At 43.7% G+C, this 19883-nt stretch overlaps 1 protein-coding gene across 5 annotated transcripts in view; it reads right to left on the reverse strand.

Annotated features, from left to right (window-relative positions):
* Window positions 1-651: 651 nt before the first annotated feature.
* Window positions 652-19883, reverse strand: part of arhgap5 (Rho GTPase activating protein 5) — a 32269-nt gene continuing 13037 nt past the window's right edge. For all 5 annotated transcript variants that reach the window (XM_015024868.1, XM_015024869.1, XM_015024872.1 and 2 more), the window contains 2 exons: window positions 5050-8969; window positions 652-915 (listed from right to left, as the gene is read on the reverse strand). In XM_015024868.1, coding sequence (XP_014880354.1) covers window positions 667-915; window positions 5050-8760 — 3960 coding nt within the window. In that variant the 5' untranslated portion in view covers window positions 8761-8969 and the 3' untranslated portion in view covers window positions 652-666. The remainder of the gene's footprint in view (window positions 916-5049; window positions 8970-19883) is intronic.

Here is a 19883-nt window from a genome sequence, read left to right on the forward strand (position 1 = left end):
AGGGCGAACTCGCCTTGCCTGCTGGTGTATGATAGCCTGGCCCCAGGGCAGCCGTGGCTGCTATCCAGTGGCTTGCCACCATCAGCGTGTGAGTGAGTGTGTGAATGGGTGAACGGGTGAATGACTATAGTGTGAAGCGCTTTGGAGTCCTCTGGACTTGATAAAGCGCTATACAAGTACAAGCCATTTTACCATGAAATGTCTAAAAACACTGACCTTTAACTCAATTACCTTTCACACTGACTGTGTATCATCTATACTAGAACATTAGCATGGGGTGTAATCAGAGCTTCTTGTTTCACTTGAGAGGCTGGTTATATTAGTTTGTGTCTGTTTCATTTCCAAAAAAAAAAAAAAAAACATAAATGATCCAACAACCACAAGTCACTCTAGCATGAATGAGGAAAACATATCCCCACAGTCACTATTTTTCTTCATTTCTTCAGAAAAAAACCTCTTCTCTGTAAAAGTCTGTGTTGCCATCTATTTATTAGCTTCTTTAATCCAAGTCATATTGAGCAAAATTGATTCAAAAGTGCTTATCTGAGAAATTTTCCTTTTGGGATTATTTAATAAAGTGTCAAATAATCAATCATGTGAAAAAAGCCAACATTGTTTAACTAAATCCACAGGAATGGGTTTCTACAAGTAGAAAGAAGTCAACATTTAAAAAGATGGATAAGTATTTTTGAAAGAACTGAAGAAATTCACGCTGTAGATTAAAAAAAAACTGACCGAAGATGAGAAAATGAGTGGCTGACCTGTGCGTTCTATGTATTCAACACATTTCTCAATGAAGAGTGGGATGGGACGCTCTGAAGTCACCAGATTCTGCAGGCGAACGCCAAAGTAGTTGCTGTCCCAGGTTCTCCGAGTGGGTGGGTAAAGTGGCTTCGGGGGCTTGGTCGATTTGGGCTACAAGTAAAAGGGAGATGAGAATTTTCAGAAGCTTCTGGAAGGCAATTGAATCAATCAAGAAATACTAAACAATAAAGAAAGTAGTAACAACAAAACAGGTCAGTAAGGAACATTAAGACAAGAATGAGCGACAGAACAAATACATTTAGAAGGAAGAAGGTCTTTTAAAGGAGGTTGAAAAAGTAAACCGTTAACAGATGCAGAGATAATGTTGAAAGTTTAATAGCAGAAGCAGAAGAATCTTATAAAGCAGCGTAACAGCAAAAAGATATATTATTAAAGCTACATAAATTTTGAACATTTTGTGAGTATTTGTACAAGACATTGTGTACAATTGTATGTGTTGTTTAGCAGTATTAACAGATATGAAATAGGAGGAGCAATGGAGGAAGACAGGAGAGGTCAGGAGAATTCATGTTGATGTGATGACAGCTGGGAGGAGTTCAGTCAGGAGAGTCGCAAGGTGCTGAGCTGGAAAAAAGAATGCAGACTGGAATTTTTCTAGATTAGCATGACTTGAAAGCATACTTAATTTTTCAGGAAAAATTCCATTTTGCTTGGCAAAATTATTTACTTTCATAAATAATTGCGCAGTGCAGCCTGTTTTGTACATTTAGGATTTAATTTGAATCATTTTCAGATGAGAACAGAACAAGACTAAATTCCTTTTTATCATGCTGGTAACTTAGATTTCTCCATACTCTTTTCTGCTCTTCTGCAATTGGCCAGGACAGTCAATAGAGTTGTTCTTCATTCTCATCTGTTGATCTAAAAGCATCATAGTTCTAACAATGCTCAGTATTCATGGCTGTCATGTGGCACCAGAAGGCATTTCTCTGCTGATTTGCACACTGACTTGGCCCATAAATCTTCATCTTGGATTTGTCCATCAGGAAAAACAAAAACGTCAGGTGTATGAACATGCTTTAGCACTGATACACCACTGTATAGTTTACCTAAATTGGGGAGTATGTTTTCTAATTTTAAACCATGCATTTACCAATAAAACACTACATGTCATTTATCCATACATCCATTATCTTACAAATGTATCCCTAGTCAGGTCATGAGGGAGCTGCACAGTGGTGCAGCAAGCAGGTTCTGGGTTCGATTCCCAGCCCGGGGTCTTTCTGCACGGAGTTTGCATGTTCTCCCTGTGCATGGTGGGTTCTCTTCAGGTACTCCAGTTTCTTCCCACAACATTTTGGAGCTTTCTCCAAAAACATGACTGTTAGATTAACTGGTCTCTCTAAATTCTCCTTAGGTGTGCGTGTGTATGTGCATGGTTGTGTGTCCTGTCTGTCTCTGTATTGCCCTGTGATGGACTGGCGACCTGTCCAGGGTGTACCTCTCGCCTGTTGACTTCTGAAGATAGGCACGAGCAGCCCTCCCGACTCCACTAGGGAGTAGAGACAAGGGTGTAAGAAAACGGACGGATGGACGGACGGACGGACGGGTCATGAGGGGTGCTGGTGCCCATCTCCAGTTTTCAGCAGGCGAGAGGCAGGGTCATCATAAACTTGTCACCAGTCCATCGTAGGGCAATACAGAGACAGACACTACAAACAATCATGTACACACACTAACACCTCAGGAGAATTTAGAGTACTTGGGAGAGAATACCTGGAGAGAACCTATGCATGCTTAGAGAAAGCATTCGGTAACACTTTGACAGGATGTGAATTAGACTGACACAACACTGTCATAAACATGATATAACATGAAGGAGTCTTTATAAATGTCTATGACTGTTGAAGTGTCATTCGGTAAATAAAGACACTTAATGCAAAGTCACTCTAAAAGTTGCCAACTTTGCATTAAAAATGTGATTATATGCAAAATAATACAAAGTTGACACTTTTAATGGACTTTCAGTGCAACTTTTAGAGCAACTTTGCATTAAAGGCGTCATTATTTATCAAATGACACTTCATGACAACAGTCATAGAGATTCATAAAAACTCCCTTTATAACAGGTGTTATGTCATGTTTATGACAGTGTCATGTCAGTCATGTCTGTCAAATAGTGTTACAGAGCATTCAAACTCCATGCAGAAAAACCCCAGGCTGGGATTGAAACCCAGGAGTGCAGTGGCACAGTACTACCAACTGCGCCACAGTGCAGCCCTAATTGTCATTTAGTCTGAGCATTTCATATTGATATCTGTAGAGACATTTCTCAGACTTCTTTACTTGTTTTGCCAATGTATAATTGAATCTGTGCTTTTCCCGTTTTGTTTTTTTCCCATTGCTGCTAGAAAAATTTCCCTACAGAAACAATAATACAGTGATACCAATACCTAACACATGCTGGTTAAATATATAGACTTTATGCACATTATATTGATGAACGGCTGTAATACAGATTACGGTTTTGGTAACAGAATTGGAAGAGACAATGCTACCAAAAGAGACTTTGCCTTGGGGTCAGTCAGCTTATGAGATGAAGATGAAGTACTGCTGGAGAGGGTGGAGGAAACAGCAGGAAAGGCAAAGTTGTGACTGACTGATGCTGAAGCCCAAGACCTGCAACCTCGCTCCTTACCAAGACACGACCTTTTGAGTGTTGGCCCTAGTTCAGTTTGAGCTTGTGTGCAAGTGACATCTCCTTGTTGCCCAGCATAGATGTTATCAGAGGACAGAGAGCCTTTCAGAGAGCAGGGTTGTTGAGTCCTCACTGGCTCTGAAGCAGAGCTGGGAAGGTGGCTGGCACATGACCATGGCCTGCCGTGGGTCGAGTTCAGCATGTAGAACCATTTAAACTCGCTCCTGGCTGACTTGACCCTGGAGCAGCACCTGGGGTTTAGCGGAGTCACTGCTTTTCGTTTTGACATGCCCAAATTGTTGATCTAGGGGGCTGAGAAGTTCCCTGGGCTGGGGAACTTCTTCCCAGGAAGAGTACATCTAGTTTCCAGGTCCAGAGGAAACTAGATGTACTCTTCTCTCCAGGAAGAGTCCTGCAGCTTCTATGCGGTGCAACTTGTAAGAGGCCAAGGCCAGGAGGAGGAACCTTACCAAGTCGGCAATAGAGTAGTTACACCTCTCCACATTGATGTGCTTGCAGCTCTGAGATTTCCTTCAGATGTTTCTCCCCAAGTCTCTGCAGTTCCCTCTTTATATATGAATTCTCCATCTCAGAATCATCTTCTGTGCTCACCACAGAGAAAAGTACGATGGTGGTGGAGGTTGTATCCACCAGGGTGTGCAGGGGAGGCAGTGCTGGTCCTGCACTTCTGCTTCATGTCCCTTCTGTTGGTCACTTCAGGAGGAACAGAGATGATCTTAAATCAACCTCTAGTTCCAGAGCAGGTCACAGAGTGAGGAACGTCTTCTTGACAAAGAGGCATAAACAGCAGAGTCACCCAAAGTGCTCAGGCTGGCCATTCTCTCACAAATTTGAAGGAACTGTTCTCCTGCCCAGTAGTATTGATCCCCTATTGGCCCCAGGGTGCCGTTTCCTGACCCTCCAGTGGTGCTGTCCAGGTCCAGAGGAAACTAGATGTACTCTGTCCCAGATCCCGGTGTCTCTGTTGCACTTAGTTTCAACAGTTTGATGGATACATGGGAGCATTATTCCTGGTAGAGCATGTACCTGAGTTTTTCATCCAGAGTCTTAATGGTGCTGGAGGTATCTTTTAACAGGTTTACTGTAGTGTAGGCCATCAACAAGTTGTACAAGCCCAAGTTTGCATACCTTGTGACTCCCAGTAGCTATTAGATGAAAATACTACAACATGCAGTAATACCCAAAGATTACCGCGATTTATGCAATGAGACATAAATCGAGACATGCAATGTCTCGATTATGTGCCATCATATGTGTACATCATATGAGAGTACACATATGATGTTATGTGTACTCTCATAACATCATAACACAGATGTATTCAGTGCTTAGGATAAATATGTTAAGATTTTGAGTAAATTTGCTTCTGGACATCTAGTATGAATCTAGCTCATTAAGGTGACTAACCTTTTGTTTGTTGTTACTAGTTTTGTTCCCCCATTTTATTTTGATACAATAAGCACTGACCTCCCTGTTTAAAGTTTTGTTCATTTGTTATAAAACCAATAAAAACTTAGATGAAAAAAAAGATTGTGTGCCAGTGTTGAATAATAGAAAAGACTCACCTTTTTCTGGTCCTTCAGTGTCTTTGATGTCTTCTTCTTCTTCATCTTCTTATCATCTTCAGGATCAGAGGTGATTGCAGGATTATCTATACCAATCTTCCATGGGTCAGCTGGGGAGAGAAGAGGGTCTTCCTCACTGCCTCTATGGGCTCTTCCCTTTTTCTTTTTCTGTGTGGCAGGGCAAAACTCTTCACCATCACTATCAGAATGAAATCGTCTTTGATAGGCCTTTGTTTTGCTGAAGAGGATCTTAGAACGATGCTTGTACTTAGACGGTCGCCTCATGGCTTGAGACTTTCGATCAAATCCGTTCTCCTCATCTCCTCCTGAATGGAGGAATGGAGGTGTAATTTTCACCAGACGGCTGTGTGCGTCTTCAGGTACAACATAGATGTTGTCGCTGTGGAAACCTCTGGATCTAACCAGGGTGTCAACAGGCTCTGCATAGTTGTCTGAAGTTTCCACATCTTCAGTGTGTGTGACTGGGCCACGAGGCATCCTGCGATTGCTTCGCATGCCTGCCTCAATGGTTTTAAGCAGGTTGGGGTCGAGCTTCTTTACATTAGGCTTAGGGAGCACAGGTTTAGGTCGGACTGGTGGGGGCACTTTGTGGTTGCGATCATGGTCTCCGGCAGGTGTGCTGTGAACGGGGTACTCATTTCCCTCTAGATCAATCCTGTACTTTGCCCGCTCACTGGGTGTAGGCAGAAGTTGCACATCATCACCAATTGGACTGTAAGGTGGGGGGGCCTCATTATCATCATCTGATTCAGGATAATAGGCGGTGTAAGCTGGCAAATGACTATGAGGTGATGTGGGGAAAACATCTTCACTGGTGGTGCAGTCGCGAGTGGAGCTGTCAAGCAAGAAGGCCTTCTCAATGTTTGGCTTTTTTTCTAGCACTTCGTTGAAGAAGGGTGTAAAAACCTCCGTCTGCCGGTGATACTGTGACAGGGAATAGAGTGCTGTGAACTTAGCAGCAATCTCTGTGGCAATGTGCTCCCCTTCAGTCATGAGCTCCTTTATGGCATCACTCTCGAAGAAGTCCGCTTGACTGTCTGTTATCGCCACCATCTGGACGGGGATCACATCTTGAACTTCGGCCAAGAATGCCCGTAGGGTTGCCATTGATGCCTTGCGCTTGGCAGAGTAGACCAGAATATAGCCATGCACAAGTTCATCCTTCCGGACACCAATAGCTGAGTGGTAAGAGAGTATAGTGACTTGGATCCTTTTCCGGTTGTCCCCAATAATCTTATCGAGTATGAGTGTATTGCTCTGGCCTTGCTGTCCTGCACTACAGCAATGTGAATCTAAGAAAGGTGAGAGGATGAGGTCAACACTAAAAGGGTCCCAACACATAGCACACATGACTATTCTAAGATCTGTCTCAGCCATGTCTTTAATACACGGTAGGGGTGCCAAGACATCCAAGTTATGCTTAAGGCCTTCCAGCACTGCCCTGAGCCCCTGCTTAATTTGGAATTCTGTGAATTTCCTTGGAAAAGCTCCTGAGGGAATGTCAACAAAGGTACACTGCAACTTGTTTGCAAGCTGCTGGCCTTGGTGCCTTAGAATAGGTATGTTTTTGCAAACATTGTCTCTCTGACTTGAAAGAATGAGAATAAAAGGGAGTGGCTGAGCAAACTGATCTCGTCTATTCTGTGCTATCTCTGCTCTGATCCTACCTATGCAATCACCAATACAGTTGAGAGACTCAATAGAGTTAAACACACAAAAGCAGCCATGAGGTTTGAAAGTAGCAACCCATGTGTGACTGAATAGGAGAGTGGAGTTAACATCCACAGGAAGAAGCTCTAGTTCATAAATTTTACCATCAAGCGTGTACTCATCATCTGTGGATTGAGCTCGGATCTCATTTGCTAGTTCCTGTGAGAGCCCATCTTTTCCAAGAAGGCAGAGGTTGATCTTATCAATGTTGGCACTGGTATAGTAGAGATTTGAGCGTCCGTGGTCAAGCTGTACCAGCCTGTTGGCCAAAACCTGCTCTACTTTCAGATCTACACAGTTCTGTCCACTTAAGCACGTCTCCTTAGTGGGATGGTAGACAAACCCAATGTGTTTAAGGAGTAGCGACTCTCTATCTGGGGCAAGTTTCTGCAGTGCTCTGTACCGGGGCTCCTCATTTAGTACACTGTGAATTTCTGTCATCTTGTCACAACTGGGAGTTGCATTAAGATCCAAGTCATAAAACAGCTCAGCGTGCTCAAACAGCATTTCCTGAAAATCCTCTTTGGCCTTTTCAACTATTTCCTGCTGGTGCCTACAGTAAACATCCTTTCTGTCAGATTCAGTGATGTACTTGTAGGCCTCATCTTCCATGACAAAGCACATGACCTCCTCCCATGGTTGTCCTGGACTAATAAAATGAACCCTTTCCAGAGTTTTCTTGAACCTATCTTTCATCTCCACCCTTCTTTTCTCAGATAGCAAGTGCTGGACATGGGAATAGTAAATTCTCTCCCCATCAGGAGTATTAAGGAGGTCGAAGGGTATTCTACGATCACTATTATCAATGTGATCTGACTCATCCCATGGTGTATGATCCAGTACCACAAACCAACACTGGAAATCTTGCCGGTTTCGGATTATAGTCTGTGCCTCAGGCCATGATAGGTGTTCAACTTCCTCCAGGCTACAGAAAATATTGTTAAGGGTTTTTGGAAGTGTTACTAAGTACTCTTCCCGCCGGCGTTTGATGTGCTCCTGTTTCAGTTGTGCAATGTACTTTGTGAACATGGAGCGAGCTTTTCGAGATCCCTCTAGGGTGATAAACTCATCATAGTCTGGCTGACCTTTCAAGTTATTTATGACTGTTTTCCACGTAATATGATAGTCCCTCACTGTTTGCACAATGAGCTTCTCAAATCTTTCTGTTACTGAGGCAGCGAGCTGTCGATGGACTTTATAGGCATCCTGGTATGGTATAGTTTTAGGCTTTCCTCTTGTTTTATCAATCTGCTGGATAAGGGTATTGAAGCAGTGCTCTACGTTGACATTGAAACGTGCTGATGTCTCAATTAACATCAAATTCTTTTTGCTGGCCACAAAGGTCTGCAGATCCCTCAAATGCTGGTCCATATACTCATCACACTTTGAGGCAGCAACAACAATAGGTTTCTTTGACTTAACGATTTGTGAGTAGAGGCTGTTAATGAATTTCATTTGGTCATCAAATTTCCTATTACAACCCTTACTAACATCAACACAAAGCACAAAGCCATCAATGTTCAGTTTCCCATCAGGCATCTGCCTCTGGTCAAAGTCCTGCTCCAAGCCCAGCTGGTCAGTGCAGATGTACATAAGCTTCTCTGCTGACTGGAGCTTAGTTGCTGCAGCTCGTTTGGTATATGGCTGTAGATTTGTACTTCGATGTGGAAGAAATGTTTGGTCATCAATGAACTCAGTTTGTTCAATTACTTGGATTTTACAGTCCAAACCCTCCTCCCCCCGAATGTTCACCTCCCCCCAATAAAGGAAGTGGTCATTGTTGACTACACGTCCGCCAAAGTCTATTGTACTGAGCACTGAGGTGTGCTCAGAGTAGTAATTGTCTGCATCTGGGCGCACATATCGATTGCACAGGCAGGACTTGCCCACTCCACAGTTGCCCTTTTCTTTTTCAGTCCCAGAGAGGCCAACCACACTAATGGAAAATGTCAGGGAGCGTGCATCCTTATTCTTGGCCATTATATACGCCCACTCATTGCTAACTTGGTTACTATTAGGAAAAATAGATCAAGATTTCATTCCAGTTCAGTTGCTCAGTGGGTCAGGGCTCTGGAGGTTTTCATTTTCCCTGGGTTTTACTCAATCTTTTCCTTCAAATTTCTTTCACTCCTTGAGAGACTTTTCCGTAAGCCGGGTTAAAGCAGCCAATGCCTTCTTTTATCACCTTCCTGAAAGATATGAAATTTGAAAACAATCAGTTAAAAACAGGCAAAAATGAATAAATAAAAAAAACATACTAACAAATACTAACAAAAACACTTAGACATGTTTTTCCATACTTGGACCGATTACATCTGTTGGAAACATGAACATTTGAACTTAAAAACTAAAAAAGTTGTCAAACATCTTTACTTGGATCCAAAAGTCTTCTAAATTCTAAGTTTTAATTTTTGCTTTTTAAAACAAAATTAATTTGTAAAAAGACCTCCTGAGAATGAGTGGTAACATCAATCATTCCAAGAACACTGAATATCAGAAAAGAGAAAATGGAGTGCTTTCAACTAATTTGTGCTGAGACAAGATAGAAATGGAATGCAGTCTGGGCTTTTGAGTGACACTGACCTAGAAATGATTGGCTTTGCTGTGAGAATGAAGGATAAATCAATTCTGATTTGTTATTATAAAATAGCTAGTAAATGTTATAAGTAGCCTTGGCATATACTTGTGAAAACAATCTGTGTCTTCTTCATTGTCACTCAATATTGGAACTCTAAATGTCTTATCAGTAGAATGGAGGACCACCACAGTCTACCGCTACCTTAACGAGCTAAAAATAAATGCCATACTGTCGCTGAAACAGGCAGAGCTGGACGCTCTTTGAGAACAGGAGCTATACTGCCTGCGCTACTGACATCATCGATCCGACCGGACCCATGGAGGTCCATTGTCGGTGGTAAAGTCCAGTGTCACTGTTTCCACCACCACACCAGACTCTATAAAGCACAGCTGATGCCGAACCAGATACAGCGCTATAGATGCTGGGAGAAATGTCAAAGACAAGCAGCGCTAATGGAGCTATTAGTACTGGAAATGCTACTGGAGCTAGAACACCGGTACTGAATGTGAAACCACTACAACACCGAACGAAATGTTTATTCGTCAACAGCCGGACACATAGCTATAGAAGTTCTTAACAGATCACACAGTCCAACCAGAGGTAAGTGTCATTCATTGTTTCATTCACGAAACTGAAGGCAGCAGCAAAACATCAGCAGCTCCTACAGCCAACTCTGTCCTCTTCCTCTGTTTGGTCCTCATAACCTGTTATTTCTAGCAAAGGAAAGTGTGATTTTCTCTGTAGATGTCCCCTTTTGTCTGTTTCTCGCAGTGACCTGATGATGGTGCAGGAGAGCATTAGTTTTAGTCAAAACAAGCTTGTTTTTGGACGTGCAGTGCATGGGCCGCTTAAATTGTTGCATGATGCTGTGGGACCTTCACAACCTCCGAGTAATTTAATCGACTACGTCAATGGTTTTAGACGGCGTTTGTATGTGGGGGTGGAAATGGCTATGGGAAAGTTGACCTCTTCTCAGGAGAAAATGAAAAGCATCGATGAACGTCAGGTGTGCTTTTGGAGTCCTACTGGGTACTCCATTTTTATGGGGGAAGGGGGTGACAATCACCTCCAGTCCAGTAGGGGCCTCTATTTTTCCTCTTTTCAGGAAGGAGATGGATGGGCTGCTAATTGAACACACCGGCCTGATGATAAAAGCTGACGTCCAGCCAGTCACTGGCCTGCTTGCTTGACCTCTGGATCAGACCGGAATGGGCAGCAGCATTGGTTCATGCTCCTCTCAGATTGGCTGTGTAGTCCTCCAAGAGCTATATATTTTTTGTATGAATAAATTATTGTTTGTGTAGATTTGCTTGTCTGTCTCCCATTTTTGTGTCACGCCTTTGAGCTGGGCATGGCACAGAAAACTGGTTTAAATATTTAACAAAATTCTTCAATAAAGAGACAAAGAGAGTTAAAGGATGAATTAAGTTTTAAAAAGACTGTTTCATTTGAGGAAATTTTACATGATGGAATCAGGGTCGCAACTACATATTATTCAGATGGATGCGAACACATAAAAGCGCTCAAAAGTGCATACCTAAACGCTTTAAACAATCCCATTAAGGACGAAATAGCAACACTACATGAACCCGAATCTTCGGAGGACTTAATAAAACTGTCAATACGCTTAGATAATAGGATTCGAGCCCGAATTAAAGAAAGAGGCAATAGAAATCCTCCACCCAGACCTCTTCCCGTTGTTAGCCGCACCATCCCGGCTGAGCCCTCACCGAATTTTTCCAGCCCCGAAACCATGCAAATTGGACACACAAAATTGTCTCAAGAAGAGAGGCAGCGCTTAATGCGCTCTAAGTTGTGTCTCTACTGTGGCGAAGCTGGTCATTTCGTCTCCGTCTATCCCCTGCTGTTAAAAACCAATGTCCGCCAGTAAGGGCGAGGGAGCTGGCGGACCATCAAATAACCACAAATTCACCTCGTCTACTGTTACCTGCTTCTCTTACCTCTTCTCTTTTCTTCCAATTCGGTCTCCGCCTTGCTAGACTCTGGATGTGAACGTAATCGGTTGGATTCATGTTTTGTGCAGCAGATGGGAATTCAGACAGTCCCTCTCCCAGCCCCCCTTCGTGTTCTAGCCCTTGATGGCAAGATGCTGCCACAGATTACTCACCAGACCCAACCCATCCCACTAACCGTTTCTGGCAACCATAATGAGTGTATCTCATTCTATGTTTTTCCAACTGCAAGTACCCCGTTGATTTTGGGTTTCGAATGGTTGCAACAGCACAACCCCAATATAAATTGGGTAAGTTGATACATTGAATCGTGGTCTTTAACCTGCCATTCATCTTGTCTCCGCTCTGCCGTCCCGCCAGGCCCACCACCAGCAGACAATGATGAGGCCGATCCACCAGATCTCACTTCAGTGCCTGCTGAATATCACGACTTGGCTCAAATATTCAGTAAATCTAAAGCCTCGTCCCTGCCTCCCCACAGACCATATGACTGTACAATAGATCTGCTACCCGGGGCTCCTTTGCCCAACAGTCGACTCTACAACATCTCCAAACCTGAAAGGGAGACCATGGAGAAATATATACAGGAGTCATTAGCAGCTGGCATTATCCGCCATTCCTCCTCCCCTTTAGGGGCTGGTTTTTTCTTTGTAGGGAAGAAAGACGGATCTTTAAGACCTTGCATTGACTTCAGAAGGCTGAACCAAATCACTGTTAAGAACAAATACCCTCTGCCACTCCTCTCCTCTGCCTTTGAGCCAGTTCAAGGGGCCAGGGAGTTCACAAAACTAGATCTTAGGAACGCCTACCACTTACTCTGCATCAGAGAAGGGGATGAGTGGAAGACGGCCTTTTAGACTCCATTAGGCCATTTTGAGTATTTAGTGATGCCCTTCGGTTTAACTAACGCACCAGCGTGCTTTCAGGCTCTCGTTAATGATGTCCTAAGGGACTTTCTGAATGTGTTCGTGTTTGTCTATCTTGATGACATTTTGATTTTTTCCAAGAACTTACTTGAGCACAGGAACCATGTCCGTCTGGTGTTGCAGCGCCTCCTGGAAAATAAGTTGTTTGTAAAAGTGGAGTTAATGAAGCCTTTTCCAGGTTAAAAAGCCTTTTTGCCAACGGGCCCATTCTCATCCAGCCTGATCCCACCAAACAGTTCATTGTCGAGGTGGATGCTTCAGATTCAGGAGTAGGGGCCGTTCTCTCTCAGCTCTCAGAAAGTGATCACAAGACTCATCCGTGTGCCTATTTTTCCCGCAGACTGTCCCCCGCGGAGAGAAATTATGATGTTGGGGATCGTGAACTACTTGCTATCAAATTAGCATTAGAGGAGTGGCGACATTGGCTCGAGGGTGCTATTCTCCCCATCGTGGTTTGGACGGACCATAAAAATCTAGCTTACCTCCAGTCAGCTAAAAGACTCAATCCTCGACAGTCACGTTGGTCTTTATTCTTCTCTCGGTTTAACTTATCCATTTCTTTCCGCCCAGGATCCCGCAACGTGAAGCCAGATACCCCATCCAGACTTTTCTCTCCAGACGACTCTGAGAAGGAGCCAGCCCCCATTCTACCTCCTAGCTGTTCGGTTGCTACGGCAACCTGGGAGATCGAAGATCTTGTTAAACAAGCACAACAGTCTGAGCCTGATCCAGGGACCGGCCCATCCAACAAGATGTACGTACCTACAGCTATGTGTGCCCGTGTCATCAGTTGGTTACACTCCTCGAAGTTTTCTGCTCATCCAGGCATCAGCAGAACCGTAGCTCTAGTTAATCGCCATTTTTGGTGGCCGTCCGTCCAAAAGGACGTTAAAGATTATGTCTTAGCCTGTCCCATTTGTGCTCGGAATAAGTCCTCCCATCAGCCTCCCTCAGGACTTCTTCAACCCTTACCAACTCCCAAACCGCCCTGGTAGCATATAGCTGTCGATTTCATCACCGGACTGCCTGTTTCCAAAGGTATGACCACTATTTTGACCATTAGTGATCGATTTTCTAAAGCTTGCCACTTAGTGGCTCTGACAAAACTTCCTTCAGCCTTTCAAACAGCTCAACTCCTAGTTAAGCATTTGTTTAGATTACATGGTATACCTCTGGACATCCTCTCTGACCGAGGGCCACAGTTCACTGCTCAAGTTTGGAGAAATTTTTGTTGGGCTCTTGAAGCAAAGGTGTCACTCACCTCTGGTTATCACTCACAGTCAAATGGTCAAGTCGAACGACTTAACCAGGATTTGGAGACCACCCTCAGATGTCTAACTGCCACCAATCCGGCCGACTGGAGCACTTACCTCCCCTGGGTGGAGTATGCACATAACTCCCACATGTCCTCTGCCATTGGGTTGTCCCCTTTCCAGGTCTCATTAGGTTATCAACCCCCACTGTTCCCGGCTGACGAAAAGGACATCTCGGTCACCTCAGTCCAGCACCACATTCGACGGTGTAGGGTCATCTGGAACAGGACCATCACCGCCCTGAACCGCACCGCTGAACAAAATCGTCGTTGGGCTGACCGTAAGAGGAGGGCTGCCCATACGTTTGTTCCTGGTCAGAAGGTTTGGCTTTCCACAAGAGACATCCCCTTGAAATCAATGTCCAAAAAGTTGCCCCCTCGTTTCATTGGGCCTTATGAGATTAAGCGCATTGTTGGCCCATCAACGGTTCGTCTGCAACTGCCATCCTCACTTCATGTTCACCCCACGTTTCATGTTTCTCAGGTTAAACCAGTCCATTCCAGCCCCTTGTGCCCCCCAACTGGGCCCCCTGACCCCTGGACATTGATGGTCACCCGGCTTACTTGGTCCGCCGGATTGTTGACTCTCGGAGGCGTGGGCGGGGTTGGCAATACCTGGTGGACTGGGAGGGCTATGGTCCTGAGGACCGTTTATGGGTGCCAGGCTCATTTATTTTGGATCCGTCCCTTATTTCTGATTTTTGTTCTTCCCAGTCCCCTGGCTCTTCTGGACCGCCAGGTGGCGGTCGTTGAGGAGGGCGGTAATGTTGGGTTTCAGGGTGTGGGGATTAGTTTGGCTTCCTTTTCAGTTCTTCGGCAGACCACCAGAGGGAGCCATTGGACCACTCTGCTGGAGAGGGCGTGCCTGCAGGCTCAACTATCCACACCTGAGGGGAATTATCCAGAGGAGTATATAAGCAGCAAACAGCCAACACTTCCTTGCCAGAGTGTTTGCCAGTTTTGGTACTCTAGCTCCTCAGTGTGTTTAGTCTAGAGACGTCTTGTTTTTTGATCCGAGTTTGTTCAGGCCCTCACCCTGTTTCTTGTGGCTCTTCCTCAGGAATCCTTTGAGACCTTTGGAGTCTGTTTCCTCAAGTCCACCAGCCCTGAAGAAACCTTTTGTGACGCCTCGCTGCTCTTCCGTGGTGACAAATCTGACCTGCCCACCCTCCAATGTCGGGTTAATCTCCAGCCAGCCAACATCAGCTTTCCCCTTCATCTGGAACCACGTCCCTCCGCCCATCGTCCTCCACTTGCTTTTCAAGTAAGAACAGAGCTCACAGCCATTCGTTGACTCCCTTCTCATCCCCTGTGAAACCATTAACCTCTGTCTTCCCTTGTGTGCAGATGCACCTGGACTCCGACCCGCTGACCCCCCTAGCCATGTTTCTTTGTTTGATTTTTGCAATAAACATCTTTTACTTCCATCTCTCTGTGAGTGTTTCTGCATGTGGGCAAAAAACATTAGACCAGTGATTCTTAACCTTGAGGTACCGAACCCCCCAGTTTCATATGCGCATTCACTGAACCCTTCTTATCCCCCCACCCCCGCGCCGACAGACAAAATACTTTGCGGTATTCTGATTTAGTAATGTAATTATATTAGCTGCGTTACCTCCACCTCGGCGTTACCAACCCCGAAAAGATGCGACTAAGGAGCAGATTTAGAAGTACACCGAAAGCTACAGAATTTGGTAAAAACAGTGAGCTTTGCTAAAGTAATTAAAGACACAAGTTCAAATCCATGCTGACAGTGGAACTCCTTCAATCAGTGCTCCTCCGCAGCTCTGATTGGCTAAGCAATGTAACGTGATCCTCTGCAGCAGCGCTGATTGGCTCAGCAATGTAACGTGATCCTCTGTTCAGCGATTGGCTCAGCAATGTAACGTGATCCTCTGCAGCAAGTGATGGCAAAGCGGGGCGTGTCATCACGACTTTACACAAGTGTGTCTTTACCTCCGCGGCAGAGGCTCCACCGAACCCCTGAGACCGACTCATCGAACCCCAGGGGTTCGATCGAATCCAGTTTAAGAACCACTGCATTAGACCCATTATGACACAGGGCACCACAGGTGAGGAGGGGAACAGTTTTTTCAGTTAGTTTGGATAGTCTGACTCAGTGCAGTGTGAATAAGAACCACAGCAGCTGAAAATGTAACAAATGTAATTTTGATCCCCAATTAAACCAGGTCTGGGGGACTATCAGATGTGAAAACACCCAAAGATAGCGTTTCTCAACGGGCTCGCTCAGGAGACAGCAGGGAGCGCTGGCAAAAAAAATTTACAAAAGGGGGGCACTGCGATTCCTTTGGGGGCGTTTGCTCGAAGGTAAAAGTTGCACCTTAAAATGCACAACAATACCACTTTAGACTCTGAACTGCTTGCTAAAATGTAGTGTGTAGCATTAAAACATGCTTGGCTGCAACTGTATCGATAGCAGCTCTACTTCTCTTCAGTGTTTCTGTTAGCTTCTTGGTGCACCTCCTGCTACTGGCAGCTTCACCACACAATCAATTCAGCGTTACAGCGGCTAACGTCCTTGTTGCCGTGATTCACTTTTCAAGTCATAGGTGTCTGGTTTTCTAATATTGTATGTCCTATTGAAGGTTTTTATACATATGTTTTGTCAATGATGTCGTGTCAAAGCAGCATCATTGACACAACTTTTAAATTAAAACGGGAAAAGTGTTTTAATGTTCGTCTGGATGCTGCATGCTTCCATGGAAGGGCAGCAGAATATTGCTCTTACAAACAATTTCTTTTGTCTGAAATATCACTAAATACAGCAAAATAAGTCACTGAGTTGTCAAGAGTGGGGTGACTATTGTTAACTTTGAACATGTAGATATGACCTGGTGGGCAAATCTGTCAGTCAAGCTTCTCTCACGAGAGAGCAGAAGAGAACAGTGGGTGATTTTTAGACCTTTGCTGAGGTAGATAATGGAGTAATCTATCAATTATTCTTACGCTTAATTGAGTAATCGGATAAGAAAAGATAAAATAAAACATTGGTAAACCTAAAATAGCAGTATTACTATCACATATCAACATCAGTTAAATTTTTCACCTTTGAGCTTCCCTAACAACTTTTCTGTCGTTTAGAAAATTAACTTGTAACAATAATAGCTCACTTTCTAAATTAACCTGAAGAAACTTTATACAAAATCTGAAATTGTATTCAATTTAATAATAAAGAGGCAGGGTCACAAATACACTTATAAAAATTATCTATACTCCAGCTTTTGGTTTATGTATTCATCTTAAGTCAGTTTAATAGATGAACTCTCACCTTGCCCAGACTTTTATAGCTCGTATGTTCTGCAATAATAGCGACAGGATTTGACACCTGCATTCATCACACACAAAAACACATCTACCAGCTATGTAACATCACAATGCGCATCGTTTCAGCCCTATCGGCTTCACATGCAAGTATCAGCCAATCACAGATCTCCCAAAATTATGGAAATCAGTGCCGGTAAATCAGTACGCCCCTAGTCACAGCCAAATGTTAGCATCTCAGGTACCATTTAAAACTTAAACAAAGTTCAGAATTTGTGGTTTTCAATTACAGTGAAACATGATTATTACCATTTAGATCTACACGTCTGAAATATGTGAATATGTGTAATTGAACTATAAATAGCAAGGGTTCCACCAGCAGGGGTACCTGCAGGATATTATTGAAGGGTAGCCACGGTACTATCACTGCACCTGACCCACAATAGCACATCGACATCTCCAACACGTTTCATGGATCATGTGTGTGTCGCACAAACCAGCACAAACTTAAACACATGCAATGCACATGGCCCACTAAAACAGCGGATCTAATCCGCTTTTTATTTTTATTATTATTGTTTTTATTTATTTATTTATTTATTTTACAAATTATACTAAATAATAAAGACAGGTAAGCAAAGCCTACCCATGTGATCCACAGGAGGAGATCCTCCCATGGATGAGGCTTGCAGAAGAGGAGGAGGTAAAGTAACAATGCTTGCTTAATGTCTACTCTTTTTTGCAAAGTTTCTGGTTTCCATGCTCACCACAGTACTGAGACTGCCTTCTTCAAATTGTTCGATGATATCCACATAAACGCAGACTGCAAAAAAACAACAAAAAAACAACACAGGACTGATTCTGTTGGACCTCAGTGCAGCTTTTGACACTGTTGACTATGACATATTATTGAAATGACTGGAGAGTTGTGTAGGACTCTCTGGTCCAGTACTAAACTTTTTTTGAATCTTACATAAAGAACAGGGATTTCTTTGTTTAAATAGGTAACTTCTCATTGAAGCGGACAGAAGTCACATGTGGGGTACCCCAAGGCTCAATCATAGGACCCATCTTATTTCTATCTATATGCTCCACCAGCTCAGGTTATAACAGAAAATAATATTAGCAGGGTTTCTCCCAGAAAACTTGAAAAGCCCGGTGGTCGGGGCGCCGAGGCGGTCCACCGTGTTTTTGTATTAAAAGATGTTAAGTAGACAGGAAATGTAAAAATATTACTGGGTAATTATATGTTACGGGAAAACATTGCCAGTGAAATGCTATTTAAATCCACAACTAGTCTTAAAAACAACAAATCAAAAAATATAATTAAAATGAATATCAATTATTTGCACTTCTGGTTAATCCAAATTAAGTCAGTGGTTTCATCAGGCCCCCAAGGGCTTCAGGAGCCCATAAATGCTAATATTTTAACACAGACCACAGATAAATATAACGTTTGTTTATTGAGATTATCAATGCTGCTAAATTTGAATAAAATGGTTTCAGCATACACTAATTAAAATATTTTAAATTGTTTAACATTTAAATGTAAGATTTTAAGAAGCTGGCAAGTTTACTTTGTAAAAGTTCAAAAAACAATATTCATAGTTAGATTGTTTTAACACAGAAGCATTTAGTGGTGCTGATGTTTTTAGTAACAAAAGGGGCCCCTAAGTCAAGGGCCGGTCCAAGGCCTCAGACAGCCTTGGACCGGCCCTGCATGATGAGTTAAATCCGGTGCACTGCGCAGAGATGCGTAACACACGGGAGATTTAATTAAATGCTGCTAATGTGGCTTTAGTAGCTCTTCCATTTCATGTCTGTTGAGGTTTTAACAAGGGGACACAGAAACTATTTTGGTTGGTCATGTTTATGGGACGTGTTTCTCGGATCTTCGCATGGCCGCGCACATTAACTCTGGCTGACTAAGTGGACAAAGCATTTGATATGGTTTGATGCATCATGTAACCGGAAAAATAATAATAAAAATAATAATAGAATAATATGAAATCAGCTTGATGAGTGACAGCGAGGAGAACGCGAAAACTCCTCACCAGGCTGAACCTGCATGATGAGCTTAGAGCTGGTTCATTAACCACTAACGCTCTGTCCAACCGAGAACACATACATAAACTTTATCAGCACAGACAGAGCCAGGCGCTGGGCAGTGTGTTGAGATAGAAAAGTCACACAAAATTCTTGGTCCACAAGTAATCATTCTCACCGCTCCTCAACGGACCTCTGAAAGCGACTACAAATTATTCCTGCGGTTCATGTAGAGCTGCACAACCAGAGCTAACCAAAGTGGGGTTTAAACTCCTACCTTGATCAAAAACTCTGGAAAGAAACATAATTTCTCACAGTGGGTTGATGTAAATATCCATAGAGGTCAACCTATGTCCAGTTTGGATGAAAGGAGGCACGCGCGATCCGCGCTGAGGTAAACTTAATCCGGGTGCTACAGCGTTCGAGGCAAAGCGCAGAGGCGCAGCGGTGTGATTGGTCTGGCTTTAAATGCATCAATTATAAACCTATCTTTTAGGAATAAATCTGCTCTGCCAGTGAAACACTCAGAGCAACAGAGACTCTTGCAATTTGGCTTCAAAAAAACAAAAAAGCGATTTTTATTTATTTTTAAACAAGAAAGACTTAGCCTGGAGGCGGTGCCAGTGTATTATAGGCCTGGTAGGTCACCAGGCCTATAATACACTGGGGGAAACCCTGATTAGCTATTATAACTACATTGCCGTATTGCCACCAGTAAGTCGGGGCTTGTTTCCGGTGAGAGTTGGACTACACCAGGGCTGCCTTTTGTCACCGATTCTGTTCATTACTTTCATGGACAGAATTTCTAGGCGCAGCCGAGGTGTTGACGGGTTACTTTTTGGTGGCCTTAGGATCACATCTCTGCTTTTTGCAGATGATGTGGCTCTGCTGGCTTCATCAGGTCATGATCTGCAGCTCTCGCTGGAGCGGTTCGCAGCCGAGTGTGAAGCAGCCGGGATGAGGATCAGTGTCTCCAAATCCAAGGC

Source organism: Poecilia latipinna, unplaced genomic scaffold, assembly GCF_001443285.1.
Source record: "Poecilia latipinna isolate Pla-1442-1.1 unplaced genomic scaffold, P_latipinna-1.0 Scaffold3849, whole genome shotgun sequence".
Lineage (NCBI taxonomy): Eukaryota > Metazoa > Chordata > Actinopteri > Cyprinodontiformes > Poeciliidae > Poecilia > Poecilia latipinna.